Source organism: Leuresthes tenuis, unplaced genomic scaffold (assembly GCF_036924035.1).
Source record: "Leuresthes tenuis unplaced genomic scaffold, fLeuTen1.0.hap1 SCAF_2, whole genome shotgun sequence".
Classification (NCBI taxonomy): domain Eukaryota; kingdom Metazoa; phylum Chordata; class Actinopteri; order Atheriniformes; family Atherinopsidae; genus Leuresthes; species Leuresthes tenuis.
Window position 1 is genome coordinate 20,455,489 of NW_027325356.1, and position 20,026 is coordinate 20,475,514.

General features: G+C 40.4%; 3 protein-coding genes across 3 annotated transcripts; all 3 read left to right on the forward strand.

The window, feature by feature from the left end:
• The first annotated feature begins 95 nt into the window (after positions 1 to 95).
• bola3 (bolA family member 3) lies at positions 96 to 2,219 on the forward strand. Its single transcript, XM_072381250.1, has 4 exons — positions 96 to 243; positions 378 to 501; positions 887 to 975; positions 1,378 to 2,219. The coding sequence occupies exons 1-4, from the start codon at positions 175 to 177 to the stop codon at positions 1,441 to 1,443; spliced, it is 348 nt and encodes a 115-aa protein (XP_072237351.1). The 5' UTR covers positions 96 to 174; the 3' UTR covers positions 1,444 to 2,219.
• Positions 2,220 to 3,324: 1,105 nt separating this feature from the next.
• vat1l (vesicle amine transport 1-like) lies at positions 3,325 to 16,941 on the forward strand. Its single transcript, XM_072381251.1, has 9 exons — positions 3,325 to 3,765; positions 4,354 to 4,483; positions 4,696 to 4,911; positions 5,149 to 5,291; positions 7,676 to 7,779; positions 8,439 to 8,494; positions 8,612 to 8,806; positions 14,177 to 14,260; positions 15,040 to 16,941. Exons 1-9 carry the CDS (start codon positions 3,551 to 3,553, stop codon positions 15,136 to 15,138), a joined length of 1,242 nt encoding a protein of 413 aa, XP_072237352.1. The 5' UTR covers positions 3,325 to 3,550; the 3' UTR covers positions 15,139 to 16,941.
• A 1,511-nt stretch (positions 16,942 to 18,452) lies between these two features.
• On the forward strand, positions 18,453 to 19,716 carry clec3a (C-type lectin domain family 3, member A). Its single transcript, XM_072381252.1, has 3 exons — positions 18,453 to 18,664; positions 18,751 to 18,837; positions 19,258 to 19,716. The coding sequence occupies exons 1-3, from the start codon at positions 18,559 to 18,561 to the stop codon at positions 19,653 to 19,655; spliced, it is 591 nt and encodes a 196-aa protein (XP_072237353.1). The 5' UTR covers positions 18,453 to 18,558; the 3' UTR covers positions 19,656 to 19,716.
• Positions 19,717 to 20,026: the final 310 nt, after the last annotated feature.

The following is a 20,026-nucleotide window of genomic DNA, read 5'->3' on the forward strand; positions in this document are numbered from 1 at the left end:
TGGACTTTTACACTCCGGCTCCATACAGAATTACAGACATAACTTTTTTTTTCTTTCTTATACAAGTACCCGGATGTATGACGTCATAACACAGGGACGAAGCTGTGAGAGGACATGTCATGTTAGGTGACCGGTGTGAGTTTTGTAACTGTAAACGAACCCTTCTTCTTCACAATGTTGGCTTGTAAACGCATTTGTTCCGGCACCATGATCTCTGCTCTACGTGCTCTCCGTGGTAGTCAAGTACGTGACATTTTTAACGGACTTACGCTGCAGTTCTGAGTCTGTCTTTAGCTTCATGCTAACAGCATTTTCGCTAAAACTCCAAACCAAACAGTCATTCCTTGTATGTGCCTCCTCCTCCTCCTCTTTTTCAGGTAGTTGTTTCTGGCCAGGTGCAGAGATGTCTGTCCACGGAAACGGATGGAGAGGTCCGCATCACAAAGACATTGAGGGAGAAGTTCCCGTTAGCTTCATCGCTCAAAGTCGTGGATATTTCAGGTAAATTAAGCTCTTACTGCACACTGACAGTCCACAATCGCAACAACAACAACAAAATCTCTTTGGATAGAATAAACAAACAAAAAATACACTTTGTAAGGTTTTCTGATGAGTAATGGCTTATGGATATTTCTATTTGGTCAGGTCTTGTTTGACTTCACCCCGATTGAGTCTATGGGTGATCTGTCTTAACTTGTTAGTCATTTGTGAAACCCTTTTGATGTTGCTTACTTGGACAAAAAAAGTGTGACAACCTATCTTATCACACTTTTTTGAATAGAATAGAATTTTGGCAGCCATGTAATTGAGCTGTGTGGAACGAGAAGGTTGCAGTACAATCTTTGGAAGTGACAGTGATGCTTTTGTGATCCTGTGCTGTGTATAGGTGGCTGCGGGGCCATGTATGAGATCCATATAGAGTCCAGCGAGTTCAAAGGAAAAAGGACTATTCAGCAACACCAGTTAGTAAATCAGGTAAACCCCCTGCCCAGTATGTCAACTGTGCCAGCATCAAGATATTGGCAAATCCCAACATGTTTTTGTTGCTCTGTGTGATTTTCCAGCCTCGCCTTCAAAATTGGATGAAAAGCTGTTGGCGGCCTAAATACAAACAGAATGTTGTGCAACTAATGTTAACCCTTTTATTTTTGTGAAAAGTGCACACAGATGACATATTAGTTGTTATGAGAAAGTACAACATTGTAAAAGGATCAGAATAGGCATAAGTAGAATGACTGAGCAGAAACATGCACTTGTGTTGTTCACATCTGTCAGTGAACCATGCCTAGTTTTTGCTAGATGAACTAATTTAACATAATTTTGTTTTGGTCCAGCTAGAATTCCATTCACTTGCTTTGTATGTTTTGTCCTCCACAGGCACTCAAGGATGAGATTCAAGGAATGCATGGCCTGCGAATATTTACTGATGTCCCAAAACAGTAGACAGAGTCCCTCTAGTCTTCATCCTGAATCTTTTCCTTTGTTCACAGACAAAAAAAAAAGTATGAATGTACAGAAATGCAGCTGAGTGTTATCAGACAGACGGTGTGAAATGTGAAATACTTGTAAGATTACGCTAAGTTATATATTTTTGTAAGTCACAAGAAATCTTCCACTCAGAGATAATACATACAACTAGTGAAGGCTGTTATACGCACAAAAAGACTTGCTAGAATTCTAACTCAACATTGAGCCACGCAGGATTTTTCTCAGGGTTGATGGTGATGGAAAGCAAGTGGTCCAGGAAGCAATGGATACAGTCATCATGTATAAGCAAGATCATCAGAAGGCCCTTACTTTAAACCTGGAAACAATAGTTTGCAATGTTTGCTGACAATATGACCACAGTGTATGCATTACTGTTCCATGAAACTTTAAGCTGGGTCCCATTAAGAGACTGAACACAAATCTTGTATTTATATTATTCTTGATAGGTGTTGCAATGCAAAGCGGCTGATTGAGTTGATTAACTGCAAAGCTTTGTTGTTTTTCTTTTAAACTCGTTTTGAGGATGTCGAAAAAATGCTAAAACGTCTTTCAAAAAGCTTTCGCGTGTTTTGCTGGATGAACAGGCCAAAACACAAATATGGTCAAGTTACAAGTCTGTAAAAAAAACAGGAAAGTAAAAAAATTCCAATATTCAAAATGTCATACAATGTTTCCAGTTGTACTTGAAAAATGTAAATGGTTTTAAGATAATTAAACAGTTCCAGAAATGATTGTCTGCTTTGCCTTATTTTCAGTATATGGCGACACTACACTGACCATTTGTGACTCATAACTTGTAAATTTAATTGGTTAAACTTCACCTCACTGGTTGCCTGGACTAAGAAAACTTGTCTGACTGTCAAGTTAACTGGGATCTGGTGTTGTTGAAAGAAATGACACTCTGTTAAACCTGCATGTCAGTGGCTGCTCCAAGGCGAACTCGCCAATCATGTGTTAACCCAGCAGGGACAATAAGAGGAGGAAGAAATTAAGATGAAGAACGTGGAAGGTTAGACATGTCCACTAAAACCGGTCATGGTTTGCTTCCTGGTGAGGGCTTCCTGCTGTAAACCATTACAGCAGATTCAGAGTAATACTGACTACACTGGAGTTCATTCTCTGCGCTGTCTGGCCACATTTACAGACATTTAAATGGTAACTGGTGGAAAACAAATACTGTAAAGTGCTGCATTCACACACAAAAATGTTTAAGAAATGTAATATTAGCCTCTAATTTCAAAGGAGCAATCTAATCTCACGTCTAAAATTTAAAGTGATATGAATGGTGCTTGAGGTTAAACGCTTCAGAACCAGAGAATCATCAGGTTTTTAAAGATTTCTTTTGTTACCTATCAAAGTTTTTATCTTTGAGTCCTCAGTGCATCAAATGGTTATATATATATATATATATATATATATATATATATATATATATATATATATGGGTATGGGGTGCATATTTAGCTTATAGATGGTTTAATTGGCGAAAATGTACAAAAATAATTTTAAAAAAAATTTTCAAAAGAGTTCAGCCCAGACTGCACACCCCACCGTATCCATAGCAACATGCACTTCCTGCTTCTCCGTTTATTTTTGCTTAGTATATGTAGCTCCGCAGCTTCAAACTGGTGTCATTTAAAGTCATGTTCAGATTTTAACAGAAAAACAGGCTTTCCACCTTGGTTTTAGACGCGTTGTGGATTTGCGGACTGGAGGAGTTTTACCGTGAGACCGCAAAGTTTTGCATGTTTTCTACCAGCAGATGGCGCCCTTTCCACTTTGGAAAGGATCATGCAAAACGATTGAAATGTTTTGTACATCCCTAAAATAGAAAACTCTTGTTTTCGGAGCAGCATTTCTCTTACGCGCTCGTAAGACTTATATTTCAGACTTTAAGACTGAGTATTTTTTTTATTCATTTCTTTTTGCCATCATGACTGAACAAACCGGCGGACAGTGAGATCCTCGATCGGCTCCTTTGTGGATAACGGCGCCTCGTCTGCGTGCGAGCTCCACGCCACATCACTCCCGACAAGGAGCGGAGAGCTGCTTGGTTTCTGACATGGCTAAAGAAGGTGCAGATATGACGGAGGAGACCGAGTACATGATTGACAAAAATGCGAAGAAAGAACCTGTAAACGTGGACTCCGCTGGGAGTGCGAAAGAAATGCGAGCGGTGATGCTGGCGGCTTTTGGAGGTCTGAACAAACTCCGGGTAGCCAAGAAGGCAATGCCCGAGCCTCTGGATGGTGAAGTGAAGATCCGCGTCAAAGCATGGTAAGTATGAGAGCACCTCGTGTCTTTTATATGCACTTGTAGACTGCGTTGTGCTCCGGTGGTTTACCGAGAGTCAACGCTGAGCAGCACCTTCATGGGAAATTCGCAGTCATGAAGCCACAGGTCCTTTTCTTTTTTTTTTTTTTTCTAGTGGAAGAGGTTGTCTGGCTGCAGCCCGTTCATAACAAACCAAACTGATGTCAGCATCTTTCAGCCACAGAAATAACAGAAATCTGTTGAATGGCTCATCAGGTCTCAAGATTTGATCAAGTCCCTTTGAGATTGCAGCTGGGAAACTGCCAGTGTTGGCAAACCCATTATTAAGATGAAAGTGCACTCCGTTTTATACAGTGCAGAATATTTGTGGGATCTGGCCTTGTATTCACAGAGGACTAACTAGCCTATGACTCGCTGCAGATAATTATGAAAAGAACAGCCACTGGGTAATCCCTAAATCTTTTAACAGCTCCAATTAAATGCGTGTTATTAGATAGCTGCCAGTGGCCAGGCACTTCAGGGCAAGGTTTTCATTCAGACCGAATCAGATGGTCGACAAAAAACAAGTTTAATATTCTCATGTGTTCCCAGTGGCTTGAATTTCCTGGATTTGATGGTTCGTCAGGGGACCATTGAAAATCCTCCAAAACCCCCCCTCGTCCCTGGATTCGAGTGCTGTGGAATAGTGGAGTCAGTGGGTGAGAACACAAAGGGATTTGAAGTAAGTGGAAGTTAAAGGTTGTCTACGTGGTAGGTCTGTGAATACAGGCTGCCTGAAACACAGGAAGGCTGTCATTTCATCTAGAGATATGACAGATACATGTGAGAATCACTATGGAGCTAAGCTATATTATCATCCATCTACTGCCACCTGTGATAGCTGCTCATCACCATCGACTTTGCTGTGCTGCTAACCAGATATGTTCCTTTCAGATAGGTGACAGAGTTATGGCTTTTGTGAATTATAATGCCTGGGCAGAGGTGGTTTGCACACCAGTGGATTTTGTCTACAAGATGCCAGATGAAATGACTTTTGCAGAGGCAGCAGCATTCTCCCTGAACTTTGTGGCTGCCTATATGATGCTCTTTGAAGTTGCCAATCTGCGAGAGGGGATGTCGGTGTTGGTCCACTCGGCAGGAGGTGGTGTCGTAAGTGCATTTCTTCTTCGACCACTGCAAAGCACAACAGCAGTTCAGCCAATTAAACAAACTTGCAGCATAAGTCTTAAACCGCAGCATTCAGCTGTAGATTTAGATGCATAGTTATGATATATACATATATATATATATAAAAAATGTAAGAGCGCTGCTTTGTGTGACACACTCAGTTATCTTTTGTGTTTTCAGACATTGATGAATATTTGTAACTGTTTTTTTCATTTTCAGGGTCAAGCTGTGGCTCAGCTCTGCTCCACCGTACCTAATATAACTGTGTTTGGAATCGCCTCCTGCTTTAAACATGCTGCTATTAAAGACTCTGTGACTCATCTCTTCGACCGAAACGTCGACTACATACAAGAAGTCAAAAAGTAAGCGTGCCTCGTGTGTCTTTCTCGACTACGACAGGGTCTGTATTCAGTTTCTTTGGGTGTATTTTGGAGGCATCCGTTTGTGAAGCGGGACTAAAGCTGAAGGCATCATCAGGTCGCTGTGGCTCGCTTCACATGCTTACCGATGTGATAACGTGGACGCTGCTCAGGGCGGAGGGCTGGGCGAGGATGCAGATGTTACTAGTTGCCTTATTTGGGCTTGTGTGGCAGTTGTCCCCATGGCAACCCACGACTTGTATCAGAGAGCAGCAGCATTGTGTAGGGTGGTGGTCTGCTTGTGGAACAACGGAGCCAATTAGGTGCTGAGCAGTGATACCCTAAATATTCTAATGTCTACATGCATACATACAGCTGTCAGTTGTATCGCAGTGCAAAGAAGGGTTTGTTAGAATTATGCTCTGAACTTTAAACTTATATCATCACACAACCTCTTGTGCTTCAAAAAGCTCTCACAGTAATTTACTATAATTTGTAACACAGGTATATTTGCGTACATATATATATATATATATATATATATATATATATATTTATAAAAGTCATAAGTAAGCTCCTAGTTGTCACTTTATAAGCCTCATTAGCATTTGATGTTCGGTGCTTTCTGCCTACATATCAGCAGTGGTTGTGGATTACGCGTTTCATCTCTCTGGCCCACACATTCTTCCCGGGATCAAGTGCAAAGTTCAGTTAAATTAGCCTTTTTTTTTTTTTACAAAAGGCAAAAACCATGGGAATCACAAGACCACCAAGCAGTCCAGCCAAGCAGGTGCCGAGAGCCGCAAGGCAGAAAGTAAGGAGTTGCGGTCACGGCGTGCCTAACATTCTTTCATGTCTGTTTCCTGTAACGAGTCTCATAATGACAAAAGTTATCTGGTTTATGCTGCTCGCGACAAGCCAAGACCAAAAGTTTTTTGTATCGCAGTGTAAAATGATGTGGGCACTGTGAAATATCCTTGTTTTATTTGTGTAAGGAACCTGTGGGAAGAAGACTGTGGGCTGAACACAACAAGTTTTACTGACAGAAATACCCCAGAGAGTGAATGCTCATAACTTATGAATCCATGATTAGAAAGAGCACGACGCTGCTCCACGGGATGAATCACAGATTGAATGTATGGACCCAGAGTATGTTTTGACCTTCAGCATTCAGTGCCCACAGTTATAATGCAGTTATATCACTTTATAAGATCGTGTCCTCTACTCATACTTGATCTCAATGATTGATGATTTTTCACAACACGGTCAGTGGACCTGTACCAGTTAGACAAATAACTTATTAGGGTTTAGCTAGAAAGATAAGTGGCTGCTATTGGAGCTGAAACTGAATTGAATCTAATTTAGTTGATTAATTCACTCAGTCTTGTTGCTATTTTCAAGATAAATGTTTAAAGCCATAAAAATTGTCAGAAATGAGTGAAAAATACCCGTAACACTTTCCTTCTATGCTCAAAGGGAGGTCTTATTCAAAACTAATTCGGAAGGAGGGATTTTTCTTCACCTTAAAATTGTCAATTATCCCAATTAATTCGAATGAATTCTCTGCCGGTGACAAATCGATTAAGTGATTTGTTGTTTTAGCCGAAATGGTTTTCATAATCAGTTAATTTAATCAAGGAAAAACTCATTTCCGAAACATTCTCTGGTTGGATTTCAGTGTAAGAGGTCAGCTTCATTTCAGTTTGAATTCAACCTGTTCTGAGGGGGTTTGGCTTTGCAAAGCAATACGTCTGAATACAATCACTTTGGACTCTGGGAAATGGCAGATTTTGCATTTCGTAAAAATATCTGTGGATTAGCTCATGATGCAAATAGCTGTTAGTTAACCCTCTAATGATTGGACAGTGTTTTTCCATGTTGATTTTGATCATTTGGGGCCAAGCAGCACAGTTTGCACAGGTACTCCTGATGACATTTTTACACTTTAAGCTATCTTTCTGCACTTTTAACACTTTGGCACAGTCACAGCGGGCTTTTTGGCAAAGCTTTTGAACCAAGCTTTAAGTTAATTAAAGGCAACCTTTTAATTTATCTATACCAATCTCGATATAAGGACTCAAAATCAAATGTTGAAGTAGCCTTAAGAATTTGTCATCATTTTTGAGCACACGGGGTTGCTATGATAAGCAAAAATGTTTGATGTGTTTGCCCGTTGAGCCCATCTGCATTCGCCAAATTAGGAGCTTGTCATTTAACCATCCTGAGGGGCACTGCCATTAGCTAAAAACATGTTTTCCTATCAGTCTCACAGCCACACCTTTAATATGATCAGATTAAGTCGTGGCGGAGACCTCCTGAACAGATTGATGGTCTCATTACTGCTTGCTGCTGTCTTACTGTGGACGTCATTTGTCTCTGCTCAACAGGATCTCTCCAGATGGAGTTGATATTGTGCTGGACTGCCTGTGTGGAGAGAACACAGGGAAAGGCCTGAATCTGCTGAAGCCACTGGGGACTTACATCCTCTACGGTAGGGGCGACACTTATGTCTTTGGGTTGTGTTACAGTAAAGTTTACCTTTCTCTGTTGGCGCTCTCAGAGTGAGAAAAACAAAAACAAATGTACAGTGCATTGAGATATTCTACTCAATTTGCTTAAACTTTCATGGTAATATTGACTAAGGAAAGCATTTTAGACAAGGGAAAATACACTAAGATTGCAATAAATGAAGTTACTGTCTCCCTGGTACAGCTTGATTTCTAAGATGAAAGCATAAATCTAATTCAGTCTCCCATAGTGTTTTATATGTAGTATAGTGTCCCAATCTCCCACGGTGTCTTGTGTGTGTATATATATATACTCTGTTTAAGAAGCTGGACAGTTTGCAAAGTAATGAGGTTAATAGGAATAAGACATTGTATTGTCCTTCACAGCTACCACTTTTATCTGGTGTCTATTAATTGCTTGAGTTCCCGTCAAGCCTTTTGCATTAAGCAACGGCATCAGCAGGAGGTTAATTCATTAGTTGTAGTTTTACTAAATACGTGCAAAAGCATGCTTGCACAGATCTAAGGGTCTGAGGTGCCAACCGATCCTCCCCCGCCTCACCGTTCCTGCGTCATCGCTGCCTGTTATCAACCAGCCACTTCTGTCCAGCATGCGGCAATCCTTTTATTTTTGTTTTTTCAGGCGCGTCAAACATGGTAACTGGGGAAACAAAGAGTTTCTTCAGCTTTGCAAAATCTGTGAGTCAGACATGCAGTCTGTTATCATCATTTAAAAGAAACAGTATCCTGTAACTGCTCAGTTAATCGCATTGAAGCACTCTGTGTTCACGTGTCTCTACGGTTTGTTTTCTCCAGTGGTGGCAGGTGGAGAAGGTGAATCCCATTAAACTTTACGAAGAGAACAAGGTCATTGCTGGTTTCTCGCTCCTCAATCTCCTTTTCAAACAAGGGAGGTCTAGTCTCGTGAGATCGGTGATGGACAAACTTTTGTGCCTCTACGAACAGAAGAAGATCAAGCCTGTAGTCGACTCCCTGTGGGCGCTGGAAGAGGTAAGAACTTGTAGTGACCAGAGAGCGAACGATGATTGAATAATCAACTTTGAAGTTCCTGGCACATTTTCACATGCTTCCGAGGTGCTTGGAGAGGCAAAAAGCTTTAGCAACACTTGTGGTATGTGTATAAACGTCACTGTTTGACGCACTTCAGCTCGTAGCCTTCGTCAGAGTCGTCATAAAAACATCCAAAATCAAGCATTTAAATAGGTTTTTTACATTTTTTCTTTACATTTTGAACTCAGAGGACTTAAGGCTCTATTATGTAATGTCAAAAGGGCGTGTCTTAGGGCAGAGTTATTCACATACAAACTTGGGTGGGAGAACAATTGGTTTGAAACAATCAAACCTACTCCTCTCAGTGCCCATTCTTTAATACATCTGTGTGGCTGTATATTTGACCGGTTGGTTTGTTCTTTATAAATGCTGACTCATGGTTGTTTTATGGTGACCACGATGAAGTCCACGAGCCGAAAAGCGGTCAAACGGTAAAGTTGCTCTCTATACATCTATAGATTTAATTCAAATGTATCCTGAGCAGCAAAGCAGCCTGTTGTCGATGCGGCCGCTTTCTGTGAGATACTGTCAGCTGGTTTTGGACCCACAGATGGTGGGTAGGTTGCATTTTCATGTGTACTAATTATTACACAGCAACTAGAAGCCCAACAGTTAATCACTTTGGTCTTTATTTCTACGGATTGCTCAGGTCTTCCTCAAAGGTCTCAGAGGGTCTACTCCAAACCACATAAACTTGAATGCATGAACACTACAAATAAAGCTGAAATTTGACCACCACCGAACAAGATCACGAATTTAAGTATCAAAAAAAGAAAATAGATAAATTTCACCCGAAAAAAAAGCAAAAAAAAAATCTTCCCAGATACCAATCTGATGGTATCAGATGAGTAGTTGGTCCAGTCCACTAAGACCACAGATGTCCTTTGTCTTCACCCTGACCCCGTCACAAATGTAATGCTTTCCACTGTTAAGATACCTGGAAATAATTGTAAGTAGGTAGGAGGGCAGATATGAGTTCCAGCCCCATTCGACCCAACAAGTCTTTTTGCTTTTTAACTTTTCTTTGCTTTGATTAGCCATCGTGTCACCTGAGCACCATTGTTCTCCTGGAGTAAGGTGGTCCCAAGAATTGTGTTTTCTTTGAGTCCCTAAAACATTGAGCCAGTCAGGGAAAGACTGGCTCTTCTTTCTAACAATGTCCAACTTTTCCTCTCAATTTCATATTTTTATCGTTCATACCCTCATGAGGACCTTTTGTACGCACTGAGCTCTAAACATTCACAGTGCTTCCTTTACTAAATAGATAGCTCCAACACTACTTTCAGACAAGGAACACCATGCGGTACTCATTCATTACACAGCTTCAGTTCAACCTCTTTGTCTGGTCATATCCACACTCCCCCTTCTCTGCACTGTCCATGTTTCTCTGCAGGGCCAGGACCTCTCCCACTAATTTTCTACATCTTGTTGCCTACATGGATAACATTTAGAACATGCCTCTTGGTCAAACAGCACTAGTTTATTGCACTTGTACAAAAAGGGGCTGCATCATCCCTATTTTTATTGCTTCATGAAATTTGGAGACCTTGTGTAATTCTGACAAAGTTCTGCCCATGTTCAACTCAAACAAAGGCCTTGTTGGTCAGGAAAACACGGTGTGGGTGTAAATCAACTATACTGTGCCGCTTTGACACAAAACTAATTCCAGCTACTGTACATGCAGTTAAAGGTTTATTCTTGGCCTGTAAGAATTTAGATTAAAGCAAAGACAGTTCATCCATTAGATCACAAGAAGCTCCTTTTAAGTGATTCTGAACTTTGTATCAAATATCAGCGAGAGTGAGAGTTGTTGATTAAATAACTGCTGTCCTCAGATTTTCATTTCTCATGGGAAAATTCCCATGTTCTGTTATCATTAAACTCTGGCAGGTCGCTCAGGCCATTCACTGCAAGCATTGCCCATGAAGAATCTCATTAGAGGGGAGGATGGCGTGGGATGTGGTGCTCGGGGCGCAGCCTGCCTCACTTGTTATTATGCCTGAAAGAATTATTCGTTGGGCGTTAGTTTACGTGTTGACCATAGCAACCTTTCTTTCTGGACTGAAACATTGGTGAATATGTGTTTGACAGGAACAGAAAAGTGTGAGGCTTTCTGACCGCCAGTAGTTTTACTAATGAAAATATCCATTTTTCTTCTCTGTTGCTGTTAGTTCTAAGGTGAACGCTGTTTATGATACTGAGAGATAGAAGTCAACCAGCATAGAATATCTCACACTGATACGTTATCATTGTACACAAACATCTCAGTCCTCAAATATTTGTGCAGCTTATCCCGTCTTCTCTGAAAAGTTGCTACCTGGCAGCCAAGTGCCGGACGAGTTTCTGACCTATTTTTTTTCTCCCGGCTTGTTTTCTGCCGTTTCCTTTAACAACCGAATGCTTGTGACACATTGGTTTCAGACAAAGGGGCAAGCATCCATTTATGCCTGTGTAGACTAATGAGAAAAAAAGAGATATGACCTCTTTTGTGCTTTTTGAATTTTTCCTTTAAAGAGACACTGACGTTAAAGCTTGTATATGCCAGACATGTTGTTGGATGCAAAGGTTGTTCTTGGGCATGTTAAAATAAAACCAGAGCCCCCATTACATTCTTACCATGACAAGCATTTATTTTGTTATCTCCTGCAGAACCAAAAAAAAACATTAGACAATAGTCTAATAACAGTGGGTCATTTTTGGGAAGGTTAACTCCTAAGTAATCTGAAAACTGTTAAAGAATACAGTGATTTGAGTTTAAGTATGAACCTTTGTCACGTAATATTCTATGGAATATGGAATGGAATATGCAAGTATTCTGTGTGCCATTTCACAGACAGGCAAATGACATATGTAAAAGTCAAAGAAATATCTCTGTGTGTAAGAACCAAGAACAGGAGCAGTAGTTATACATGCTTTTAAATCTTCAGGCCAGCGTGCAGCACTCTGTTGCTCCCACCATTGCCCCATGATTAGATATTCATTATTTTCATGCAAATGCAAACCTTTTTCAACCCTGCCTTATGATCACTGAGGTGTTGGAGTACCATTCACAGCAGACTGATGGTTGAATGCAGTGGTGTGTAGAGAAAATTGCGATTACAGCCAACCTGCTTCCACCACCCTGTTCTTAGAAAATCAGACTGCAGCTGACTGGCGATATGGACCAATTCTCAGGCTTTCTTAAGCTGACAGGTCGTTGGCCTGATCGCAGAGGCTGAAAGGATTCTGACAGTGTTGTGGTAATGTTGAACTGTCAGTAGCACTGGACTGAAGTTTAATTGATTTGAGAACATGTCAAATTCCAGAAACACGCGCTGTGGAAAGTAATTAACAGAAACATGCTGATAGCAGAAGTGTGGAATTCCTTTTGACTGTAAACTGATAAATGTTCTCATCTAGATGTTGGCCATGTTCTTTCTTTTGTGAAATGATCATTTCCCTTTTCTGTTCTTGACGTGATGACTCACCAAGTTTTACTTTCATTTGTTTTTTTTTTGTTTTTTTTATATTGCATAATTAGCTTTTCCTATGTGATATTACACTTTGGTTCATCTTGAAAAAGATTAAAAGGTGTTTTCCCTTTTATACAACATTTCCTCTTTTGACTGAAACACTTCAAGGAGGCATAGTATACCCTTTCTTCCAAAGCTGACACAATTTACTGAAGTCTTAATATGACATGCTTTGACCAAAATGAACCCAAGAGAGACACTGTAGCAACTCCTTTTTCATTCCAGTTATTTACACCTCTATTCAAGCGAATCATTTTAGGGAGTGGAGTGACCTGCTCCAACTCAAGTCCTTCCTCAGAGTCTGCCTCCTTTGAGATGTGGAGTTCTCCCTAACCCTTGGAGAACATTATTACGGTGTGATAAAGTAGACAGTATTTAGCCTAAGAGCTCAGACCAGACAACAAACTGAGAGAAAAATATATGATTGGAATTTCTCTTCTCAAATACTTACATTTTTCTTCTCTGCAGTTCGACCACGGACAGCTGGTAAGCTACTGATCCCTCTTTTAGGCACAATCTTGTCATGACCCTTGTGTTGAACTTGCCCAAGTTGTTGAAACACGCATCGCATAATGTTACGGCTGCTGGTTGGTTAATAAGACCATTTAGGACTCCCGTTGGGATTTCTAAGTCACATACTGGCTCCATAAACCCTGGATTTCACTGTTCCTCATTTCCTCTGTTTTGTTTGAGTTTTTAGTGGCTAACATTGAGAACTTTTGCTTATTTGGCCAATATTTCACCAATTTCTTTACAACGACTGTTACCTGTCCGGTACTGATGGTGCATTCGATAACAAATGGAAAATCTGAATTTCTGACTACAGACTGGCAAAAAAATTAGCACTGCAATGAAAACAGGCATGATATTGTCATGGAAATCACTTTTTGGGCTCAGGAACACTTCCAGAAATCATTGTCTGTGAACACAATTCACAGTGCCTTCCAAAAATGTAGGTTAAAGTTCTGTCATGCCAGGAAGCAATTGCTGCCACCTTCTGGGCCAAAGCTCATTGAATTTGTGATAATTTGTGATCAGACAAATTGACATGTAAGGATCTTTCTAAAAATGATGGAAGCTGTATCCTCCAGACTAAAGAGGAGAGGGACCATCCGGCTTGTTATCAGCATTCAGTAAAAAAGCATCTCTGATGGTTGGTGGGTTTGCATTAATGTCATGAACCCTTGAACATCTGGTAAGGCATCATCAATGCTGAAAGGTATTTACAGGTTTCAGAGCAACATATGCTCATTCATTTTCGTAGAAATTAGAAATGGAGAATTTGGAGGATACTTAAAATTTGTTGCTGTAAGGTTTTTTTCCTAGATTATTAGAGTTGCAAGACCTGACTCCAAGACGACTGCAAGACAACTATCCCATATAAAGCTGTGTCAAATAGAATAGTCGAGTGAGTCGGACGTAATGATAAGCTGTTCTCTGAAAGTGGTCTAAAGACTTAAATAACAGGGAAACTATCGGACCGCTGTGTGGATTTGATTGACTGAGACATTTTCTTCAGCAGGTGTTTTGCTTTTTGAGTGTCACAACAGAAAAGTTCTGTGCCATAAGAGACATTAAAACCCCTGAAGACATTATTGTTATCCTGTTTACATGCATTTTGGCACATTTAATCAGATGTTTTTTAACACCACTGAAACAATGTAGGCTAAACATATACGTAAAAGTCCCAAAGAAGCTTGAAAACCAAAGTTTTTAGAGTTTCTTGCTCTTGGTTGGTTTGAATTAACCATACTTAAAAAAAAAAAAAAAAGGAGCTCATGTTATATTTTACTTTCAGGTAAAAGAAGCCATGCAGAGAATTCACGACAGAGGCAATGTAGGAAAACTCATTCTGGATGTCGAGAAGTCTCCCACCCCTCTGGTAAAAACAACATTTTCAAGTGTTTTTTGGTGCTGTTTTCCAAAGCTAAAAGATATCTCATCACAGCGATTCACAGACAGAGCTTTCCTGTAGTTTAATTCATTGATATGGATTGGTTTTAAGCGTTTAACTTATTTCATTAACCTTATGTCAATGTGTTAAATTAGTTGGCTGTATGCCATCTTGTGAATATTTTCATTTGCTTTATTTCTCAACCACTTGTATAAAAGAGATAAGTAAATCACTGTGGATGGCAGGTTGTATAAATACTGAGGAGGACAGTACAAAACCAGTTTAGGAAACTGCTAATTAAGCAAAATACTTAGCTCTTGTGGTGTCCCAGTTCCTTTTCACCCAATCTGTAGGCAGATTTAAGAGAATTTGTATACTGAATTCATTCTAACAGTCTTGACGCAGGAGATCACCACAATGAATTTGAAACAATCCCAATGTCATAGAAGTGTGGGCTTTCATCTTTAATTCAAGTTTTTTTTATCTGTGATATGTTCAGCAAATGTTCAGGCTAAGTCAAGGCTGTAAGTGAGAGATAATAGAACTTCCCTCATATTTCTCAGCAGTGTTTTGCATGTTGATCTCGACATCTAACTCAGGAAACAGATGCTTAAGTGTATGTCTGGCACACAGCTGCCCATCATTTGAGAGCACATTTACACATTCACTGTACCGCCTGATGCACGCTCACGTTTGTTTACTCCTCCTCTCTGTATGGCTAGCTCAATAAATGGTAAATAATTTGCTGAAAATCATTTCACCACTAGATGGCCAACGACAGCACAGAGACCAGCGAAGCAGGAGAGGAAGAAGAGGAGCCTGAGGGAGATAATGACAGCAAGGAGCGAATGCCTTTCATCCATTAGAGTCCACAAACGCCACTTCAGTATACCTAGAGACTGCACAGATTCACCACAGAGGAACGCAACCACACACGAGTGTGTATGTCTGCATGTGCTGTATATGTGTATGCATGAATGTGTGTGTGTGTACAGTAAGTGTTTGTCTGTAATCTATTGCCTGTCAGTTGATCGATCAAAGAAAGGGGAAATGGAGAATTACAACCTGATTACAGCCAGGAAACAAGTGCACGAGCCACTCTGAAGCCATTGTTGAAGTCTCCTCTGATCTGCGATGTAATATGAATTGGCTTGTGTGCATATTATAGTTAATGGCATCTACCAACAGCTTACTGAATTAGAGACAGGCTAAATAAGCGTCTAAACCTGCTTACCTGCTATTATCACCTCATGATAAGCACTCAAATAGATGCAGTAAAAACACGAGTCTAATACTGTGACCGTAAAGTGAAACTAAATTCTCTCTTGTCTTCTGTGATGACAATGATAAGAAGAGAGCAAACTACTGAATAAGTTTGACAACATTATCCTGGGGTCTAATGCTTCCCACCACGGGAGTAAATCACTTTTGCATATTACAATAATTTACCAACCTGAAGAGATGGAGACGTCTGCGTGTCGATATTTGCATGAAACTGTGTTCTTGCCTGCCAACCTTGACAAGTTATGGGATCACCGGTGCCTTTGAGCCACCAATGAGTGTTTGATCATTCAAATACAGGCAGTATGTAAAGCTCAAATTGAACAAACAAAAAAGTAATATTGAGTGAAATATTAATGTCGGCGTGCAAACTATTACATCGGTTCTTCCTCTCGTCATATAACTTGGGGTTGGGGCTCTGTTTATGTAGTGCCGATTGGATTCCTCAGTTCAGTCACTGAAGTGCGAAACACTGTAAAGTCTTAACTCTACGTCATTTACAGTGTTATACATTTTGCTCTTGAGAGTCAAATTTGACAGAATATGAAGAAATGCAAGGTAAAGTGTGACGGCAAAATCTGGATTGTCAGAGGTCTACGAAGGCTCTGGCTGCTTGTCTGAACTAACTTGTTGGTGCCTCCCAACAAAAGTGCCATAAATCTTTGAGATAAAATATCCGTGCAGTGAGTTGATCTATAGAGGCAGAAGGGAGGTTTGTTTGAGCATCATTGTGTTTTAATTTCTGCCAATTGTTAATGAAACACAAATACATACGCCTCTCCAAAAACCTGAGCACACATTTCATTTTCACTGTCTGCTCGAGCTTGTGTTATAAATGTGTTATTGACAGATGATCCGGATTATTCAGAATTATTCAGAACGCGGACATCAAACAGCATTTTCCCTATTCTATTAAAGAATATGTAGAAAAAGGCCAGTCTTTCACAGCAGGGCCATTTGAAGACATTTCAACTGTATGAATTTCCCAACAACATGGCGAACAGAGTGAACTCTTCAGGCTTTGACGGTGAGAGATGAAATGTGGAGACAGCGTTTATGGTCAAAGTGATGATATCGATTTCCAGACTTTGAGATCAGGATGAAGATTCGTTGACGCTCCAGGAAATGCGTCTCAGTTTAGACGCCTTTAATGACGGGTCTTGATTTCATGTGTGTGTGTGTGTCTGTGTGGGAGTGTGTGGGTTTTTCAGTGTGCGTATAATTCATGTCGTAAAAGAAAAAGCTCAACGTGTGTTAAGAGGTTCAGCAGTGTAGTGTATTCACAAAACTCCTTTGAAACTGGTTTACCTGTGATTGCATTTCTTCGTCACAGTTTTTGTTGTGTACTTTCTTTGAGCACAGCTCAGTTTACTTGAATAAATTTATCTGCAAAGTATACGTGCATCGTTTTGTTTTAGAAATCTTATTTCGGATGACAACTGCAGAGCTTTTATACCCTCTCTAAAGAGTGCTGTACACACATACACACACACACATATATATATATATAAAAATATATATAAAAATATATAAATGCACATTTATACAGAATAAAGACTGAATAATATGCTTATTGTACACATTAGATTCTGAAATTTGGGCCCTGAAGCTATTAAACCTCACACTTTGTGTCACCAAAGTGAGGAATAATCAATCACACAATTAAGGGTTTAAATACTTTTTCTTTTGTGACTGAAACAAAAATTGTATGCGTGTCAGAGCAGGAAAATGAGATCTTGTTGACCTGTCAACCTCCACTGTGATGTTCCCAGGCTGCCTGTCTGGTCAGAACCGGTCCATGCACTGTCAGGTCTTCATTAATTATTTATGACTGCAGAACCAACCCACTGTAAAGCGGTGCGAGTTCTGCATCACACATTGGCCTTAAAATAGAAAGAGCAGCGCTCACAGAGTTTGCATTGAGACTGCACACAAGAATGTGCTACAACAGCTATTAGCAGGCCAGAACTTGGACTGGACACAATGCACTGAGTGTGATGCAGCCAGGTACAGTGTAAACTGGGAAAGAAATGATAAGACTGTTTTTTTTTTTCCGTATTCACCTTGCTGAAAAAAAGCACATGCTCAGATCATCATCCGTGTTGCAACTTCTTTCCATGACAAATCTATCCTGAATTCAGCTCATTGCCTCATTTTGGTGCAGTGTCCATTGTTGGGACATTCATAACCTTGAGTCGAGGTATACTTTTTCATCTTGTGGGGATAAAGGTATGTGAAATGAAGCTGGAAAAACATACTCAAACTGATTTCAGGAGGTGTGTGGCTATATTGAGTCCATATGGCCGTGGGTTTTGTTTCTTTTGCCCCACACCCCCTCCGTATGTATACATCTTACTCTATAAATAACCTTGCCTGTAGCAATGCTAGAAGCTTGAACCCCATGGGTCTAATAGAAGCTTTATTTTCAAAGATTATACAACTGTGTGACAAAAATATTAAGAATACTTATAAATTTACCCTGTATGGATATGGCAGCAATAATTGTTTCTTTTCATACACTGAAGTGGTGAATTAAACTTTTATATGTTTACTGCTTTAAACCAGTGTACTTGGCAGCTAGAAGCTGTTGATGTAGGTACTTTTTCTCCGTAGACACAAAGTGGAGCTGAGACTTAGGATGCCCAAAACTGACAAGACAGGGATAAGATGAAGCTCACTGTTAAAGTAAAGCAGTCAATAAATTTCCATCCACTTTGGAGAAATGAAAGGGAACACTACTCAGTGCACCTTGTTCCAGGTAAATATTTATCTAAAGATAAACTAGACACAAGGAAATCTTTATTTTCCTCCACCCTTTTGCCACCCTCACCTCCTCCTGATGTTTGGACAAAAACAAACAGAGTTGGAGCCAATGCAGCGAGAGAGCCCAGACAGGCATACAGAGGGCCAGTATATATGAGCAGCCTGCAGTTTTTTTGGTTAGTTTCACAGCAGTACGAGGTGTGCCACAGGGTCCTGGACTTTAGCATCCGCTGGCCTCAGACATGGTTCGTCCGGCCCTTTCTGCCTTCCTCTTTCTCAGCTTCACCCTGCTCTGCTGCGGCCGATCATCTCGCACCAGGAGAGCCGTGTCGCCTCGGCAGTCTGGAGGTAGCTTTAAAAATCAGTCCACGAATCATGTGCTCTGTATCGGTGTTTATCTTACCTGTTTTTCTTGCCTCCTCGTCGAGGTGCAGCTGCAGAGGATGATGATGTGAGGGCCCAGCTTGAGAGGTTGTGGCAGGAGGTGAACTCACTGAAAGAGATGCAGGCGCTGCAGACAGGTAATACCTCACTAAACTGATTAATAGGAATGGAGATCACAGCAAATTCATGCATTTGATCCATAAGCACAACTGCACTCTTCAGTATGTCATTTAACATAACTGAGTAGATACATTACCTGACAATGGCCTGTTAATAATGTTACTTTCACTGCTATCCCATGCAATAGTGTAGTCATTTCAAAGAGATAACCCGTCCCCGATGGTCAGTAGAAACACCAGTAGAGGGCAGCAGCACCCATAGAAACCATGAAATTGTAAAGGTTGAACTGCAAGTTGGATGATTGTAACACAATTAGTTGGAGGATGTTTCCGTTGATGTTTCTGAGCAAACAATGCAACGGTTTAAACGATTAAAGGCACATTTCTAGTAATTTATATAAGTAATTTCACTCCTGAAAAAGCTCTCTGTGATTTCAGTGTGTCTCCGGGGCATTAAAGCTCACAGGAAGTGTTATCTTACAATTGAGGAACCCAAACATTACCATCAGGCAAATGAAGACTGCATTGCTCAGGGAGGAACTCTTGCAACACCACGGGACGTGATGGAAAACAATGAACTGAGAGACTACGCAAAGAGGAGTGCTCCAGGATCCAGGGACTTCTGGATCGGTGTGGCAGACATAGTGAAAGAAGGCCAGTATGTCGATGTCAACAGCCTGCCAGTCACCTACTTCAACTGGGATCGCTCCAAGAAGCAGCCCACAGGAACGAAGAGGGAGAGCTGTGTTGCTCTTTCAGTGGCTGCACAAGGAAAGTGGTACGATGAGGTGTGCCGCAGCCTCAAGAAGTACATCTGTGAATATGTCATCCCCTGAAGGGGCTGCGGAGAACCCGAGAGCGGGTTTAACTGATTGAAATTCTACAAAAATGTCTTATCAGCTCATGATGAATAAAAAAAATATATTGTGCTAATTAGGTATTGAGCCTTAATGAACACAGCAGTAACTTATCATTGGATTTACTGGTGATTAGAAATATTAGAGAGCTTCATGTTAAAGCAAGTTCCAAAGCCGAAGATGATGATTGAACACTGAGAAAAATGATCAATTCTGCTCAAAGTAAAAGAAATAAACAAAAATGACAACTTGTTTTGTGATGTTTTTAACATTTTTTGACCATCTGTCACCATATATGACATTTATTTTCCATTGTCGGTGAACTTGACATTGATTCCCACTGAACAGCT

Excerpts from the sequence above, each read along its gene's own strand:
- bola3 (XM_072381250.1), top strand. The coding sequence starts at position 175 with ATGTTGGCTTGTAAACGCATTTGTTCCGGCACCATGATCTCTGCTCTA. Across the intron at positions 502-886 it reads CAAAGTCGTGGATATTTCAG|GTGGCTGCGGGGCCATGTAT; the intron begins GTAAATTAAGCT and ends TGCTGTGTATAG. Across the intron at positions 976-1,377 it reads AACACCAGTTAGTAAATCAG|GCACTCAAGGATGAGATTCA; the intron begins GTAAACCCCCTG and ends TGTCCTCCACAG.
- vat1l (XM_072381251.1), top strand. The coding sequence starts at position 3,551 with ATGGCTAAAGAAGGTGCAGATATGACGGAGGAGACCGAGTACATGATT. Across the intron at positions 4,912-5,148 it reads ACTCGGCAGGAGGTGGTGTC|GGTCAAGCTGTGGCTCAGCT; the intron begins GTAAGTGCATTT and ends TTTCATTTTCAG. Across the intron at positions 7,780-8,438 it reads GGGGACTTACATCCTCTACG|GCGCGTCAAACATGGTAACT; the intron begins GTAGGGGCGACA and ends TTGTTTTTTCAG.
- clec3a (XM_072381252.1), top strand. The coding sequence starts at position 18,559 with ATGGTTCGTCCGGCCCTTTCTGCCTTCCTCTTTCTCAGCTTCACCCTG. Across the intron at positions 18,665-18,750 it reads GTCGCCTCGGCAGTCTGGAG|CTGCAGAGGATGATGATGTG; the intron begins GTAGCTTTAAAA and ends GTCGAGGTGCAG. Across the intron at positions 18,838-19,257 it reads GATGCAGGCGCTGCAGACAG|TGTGTCTCCGGGGCATTAAA; the intron begins GTAATACCTCAC and ends CTGTGATTTCAG.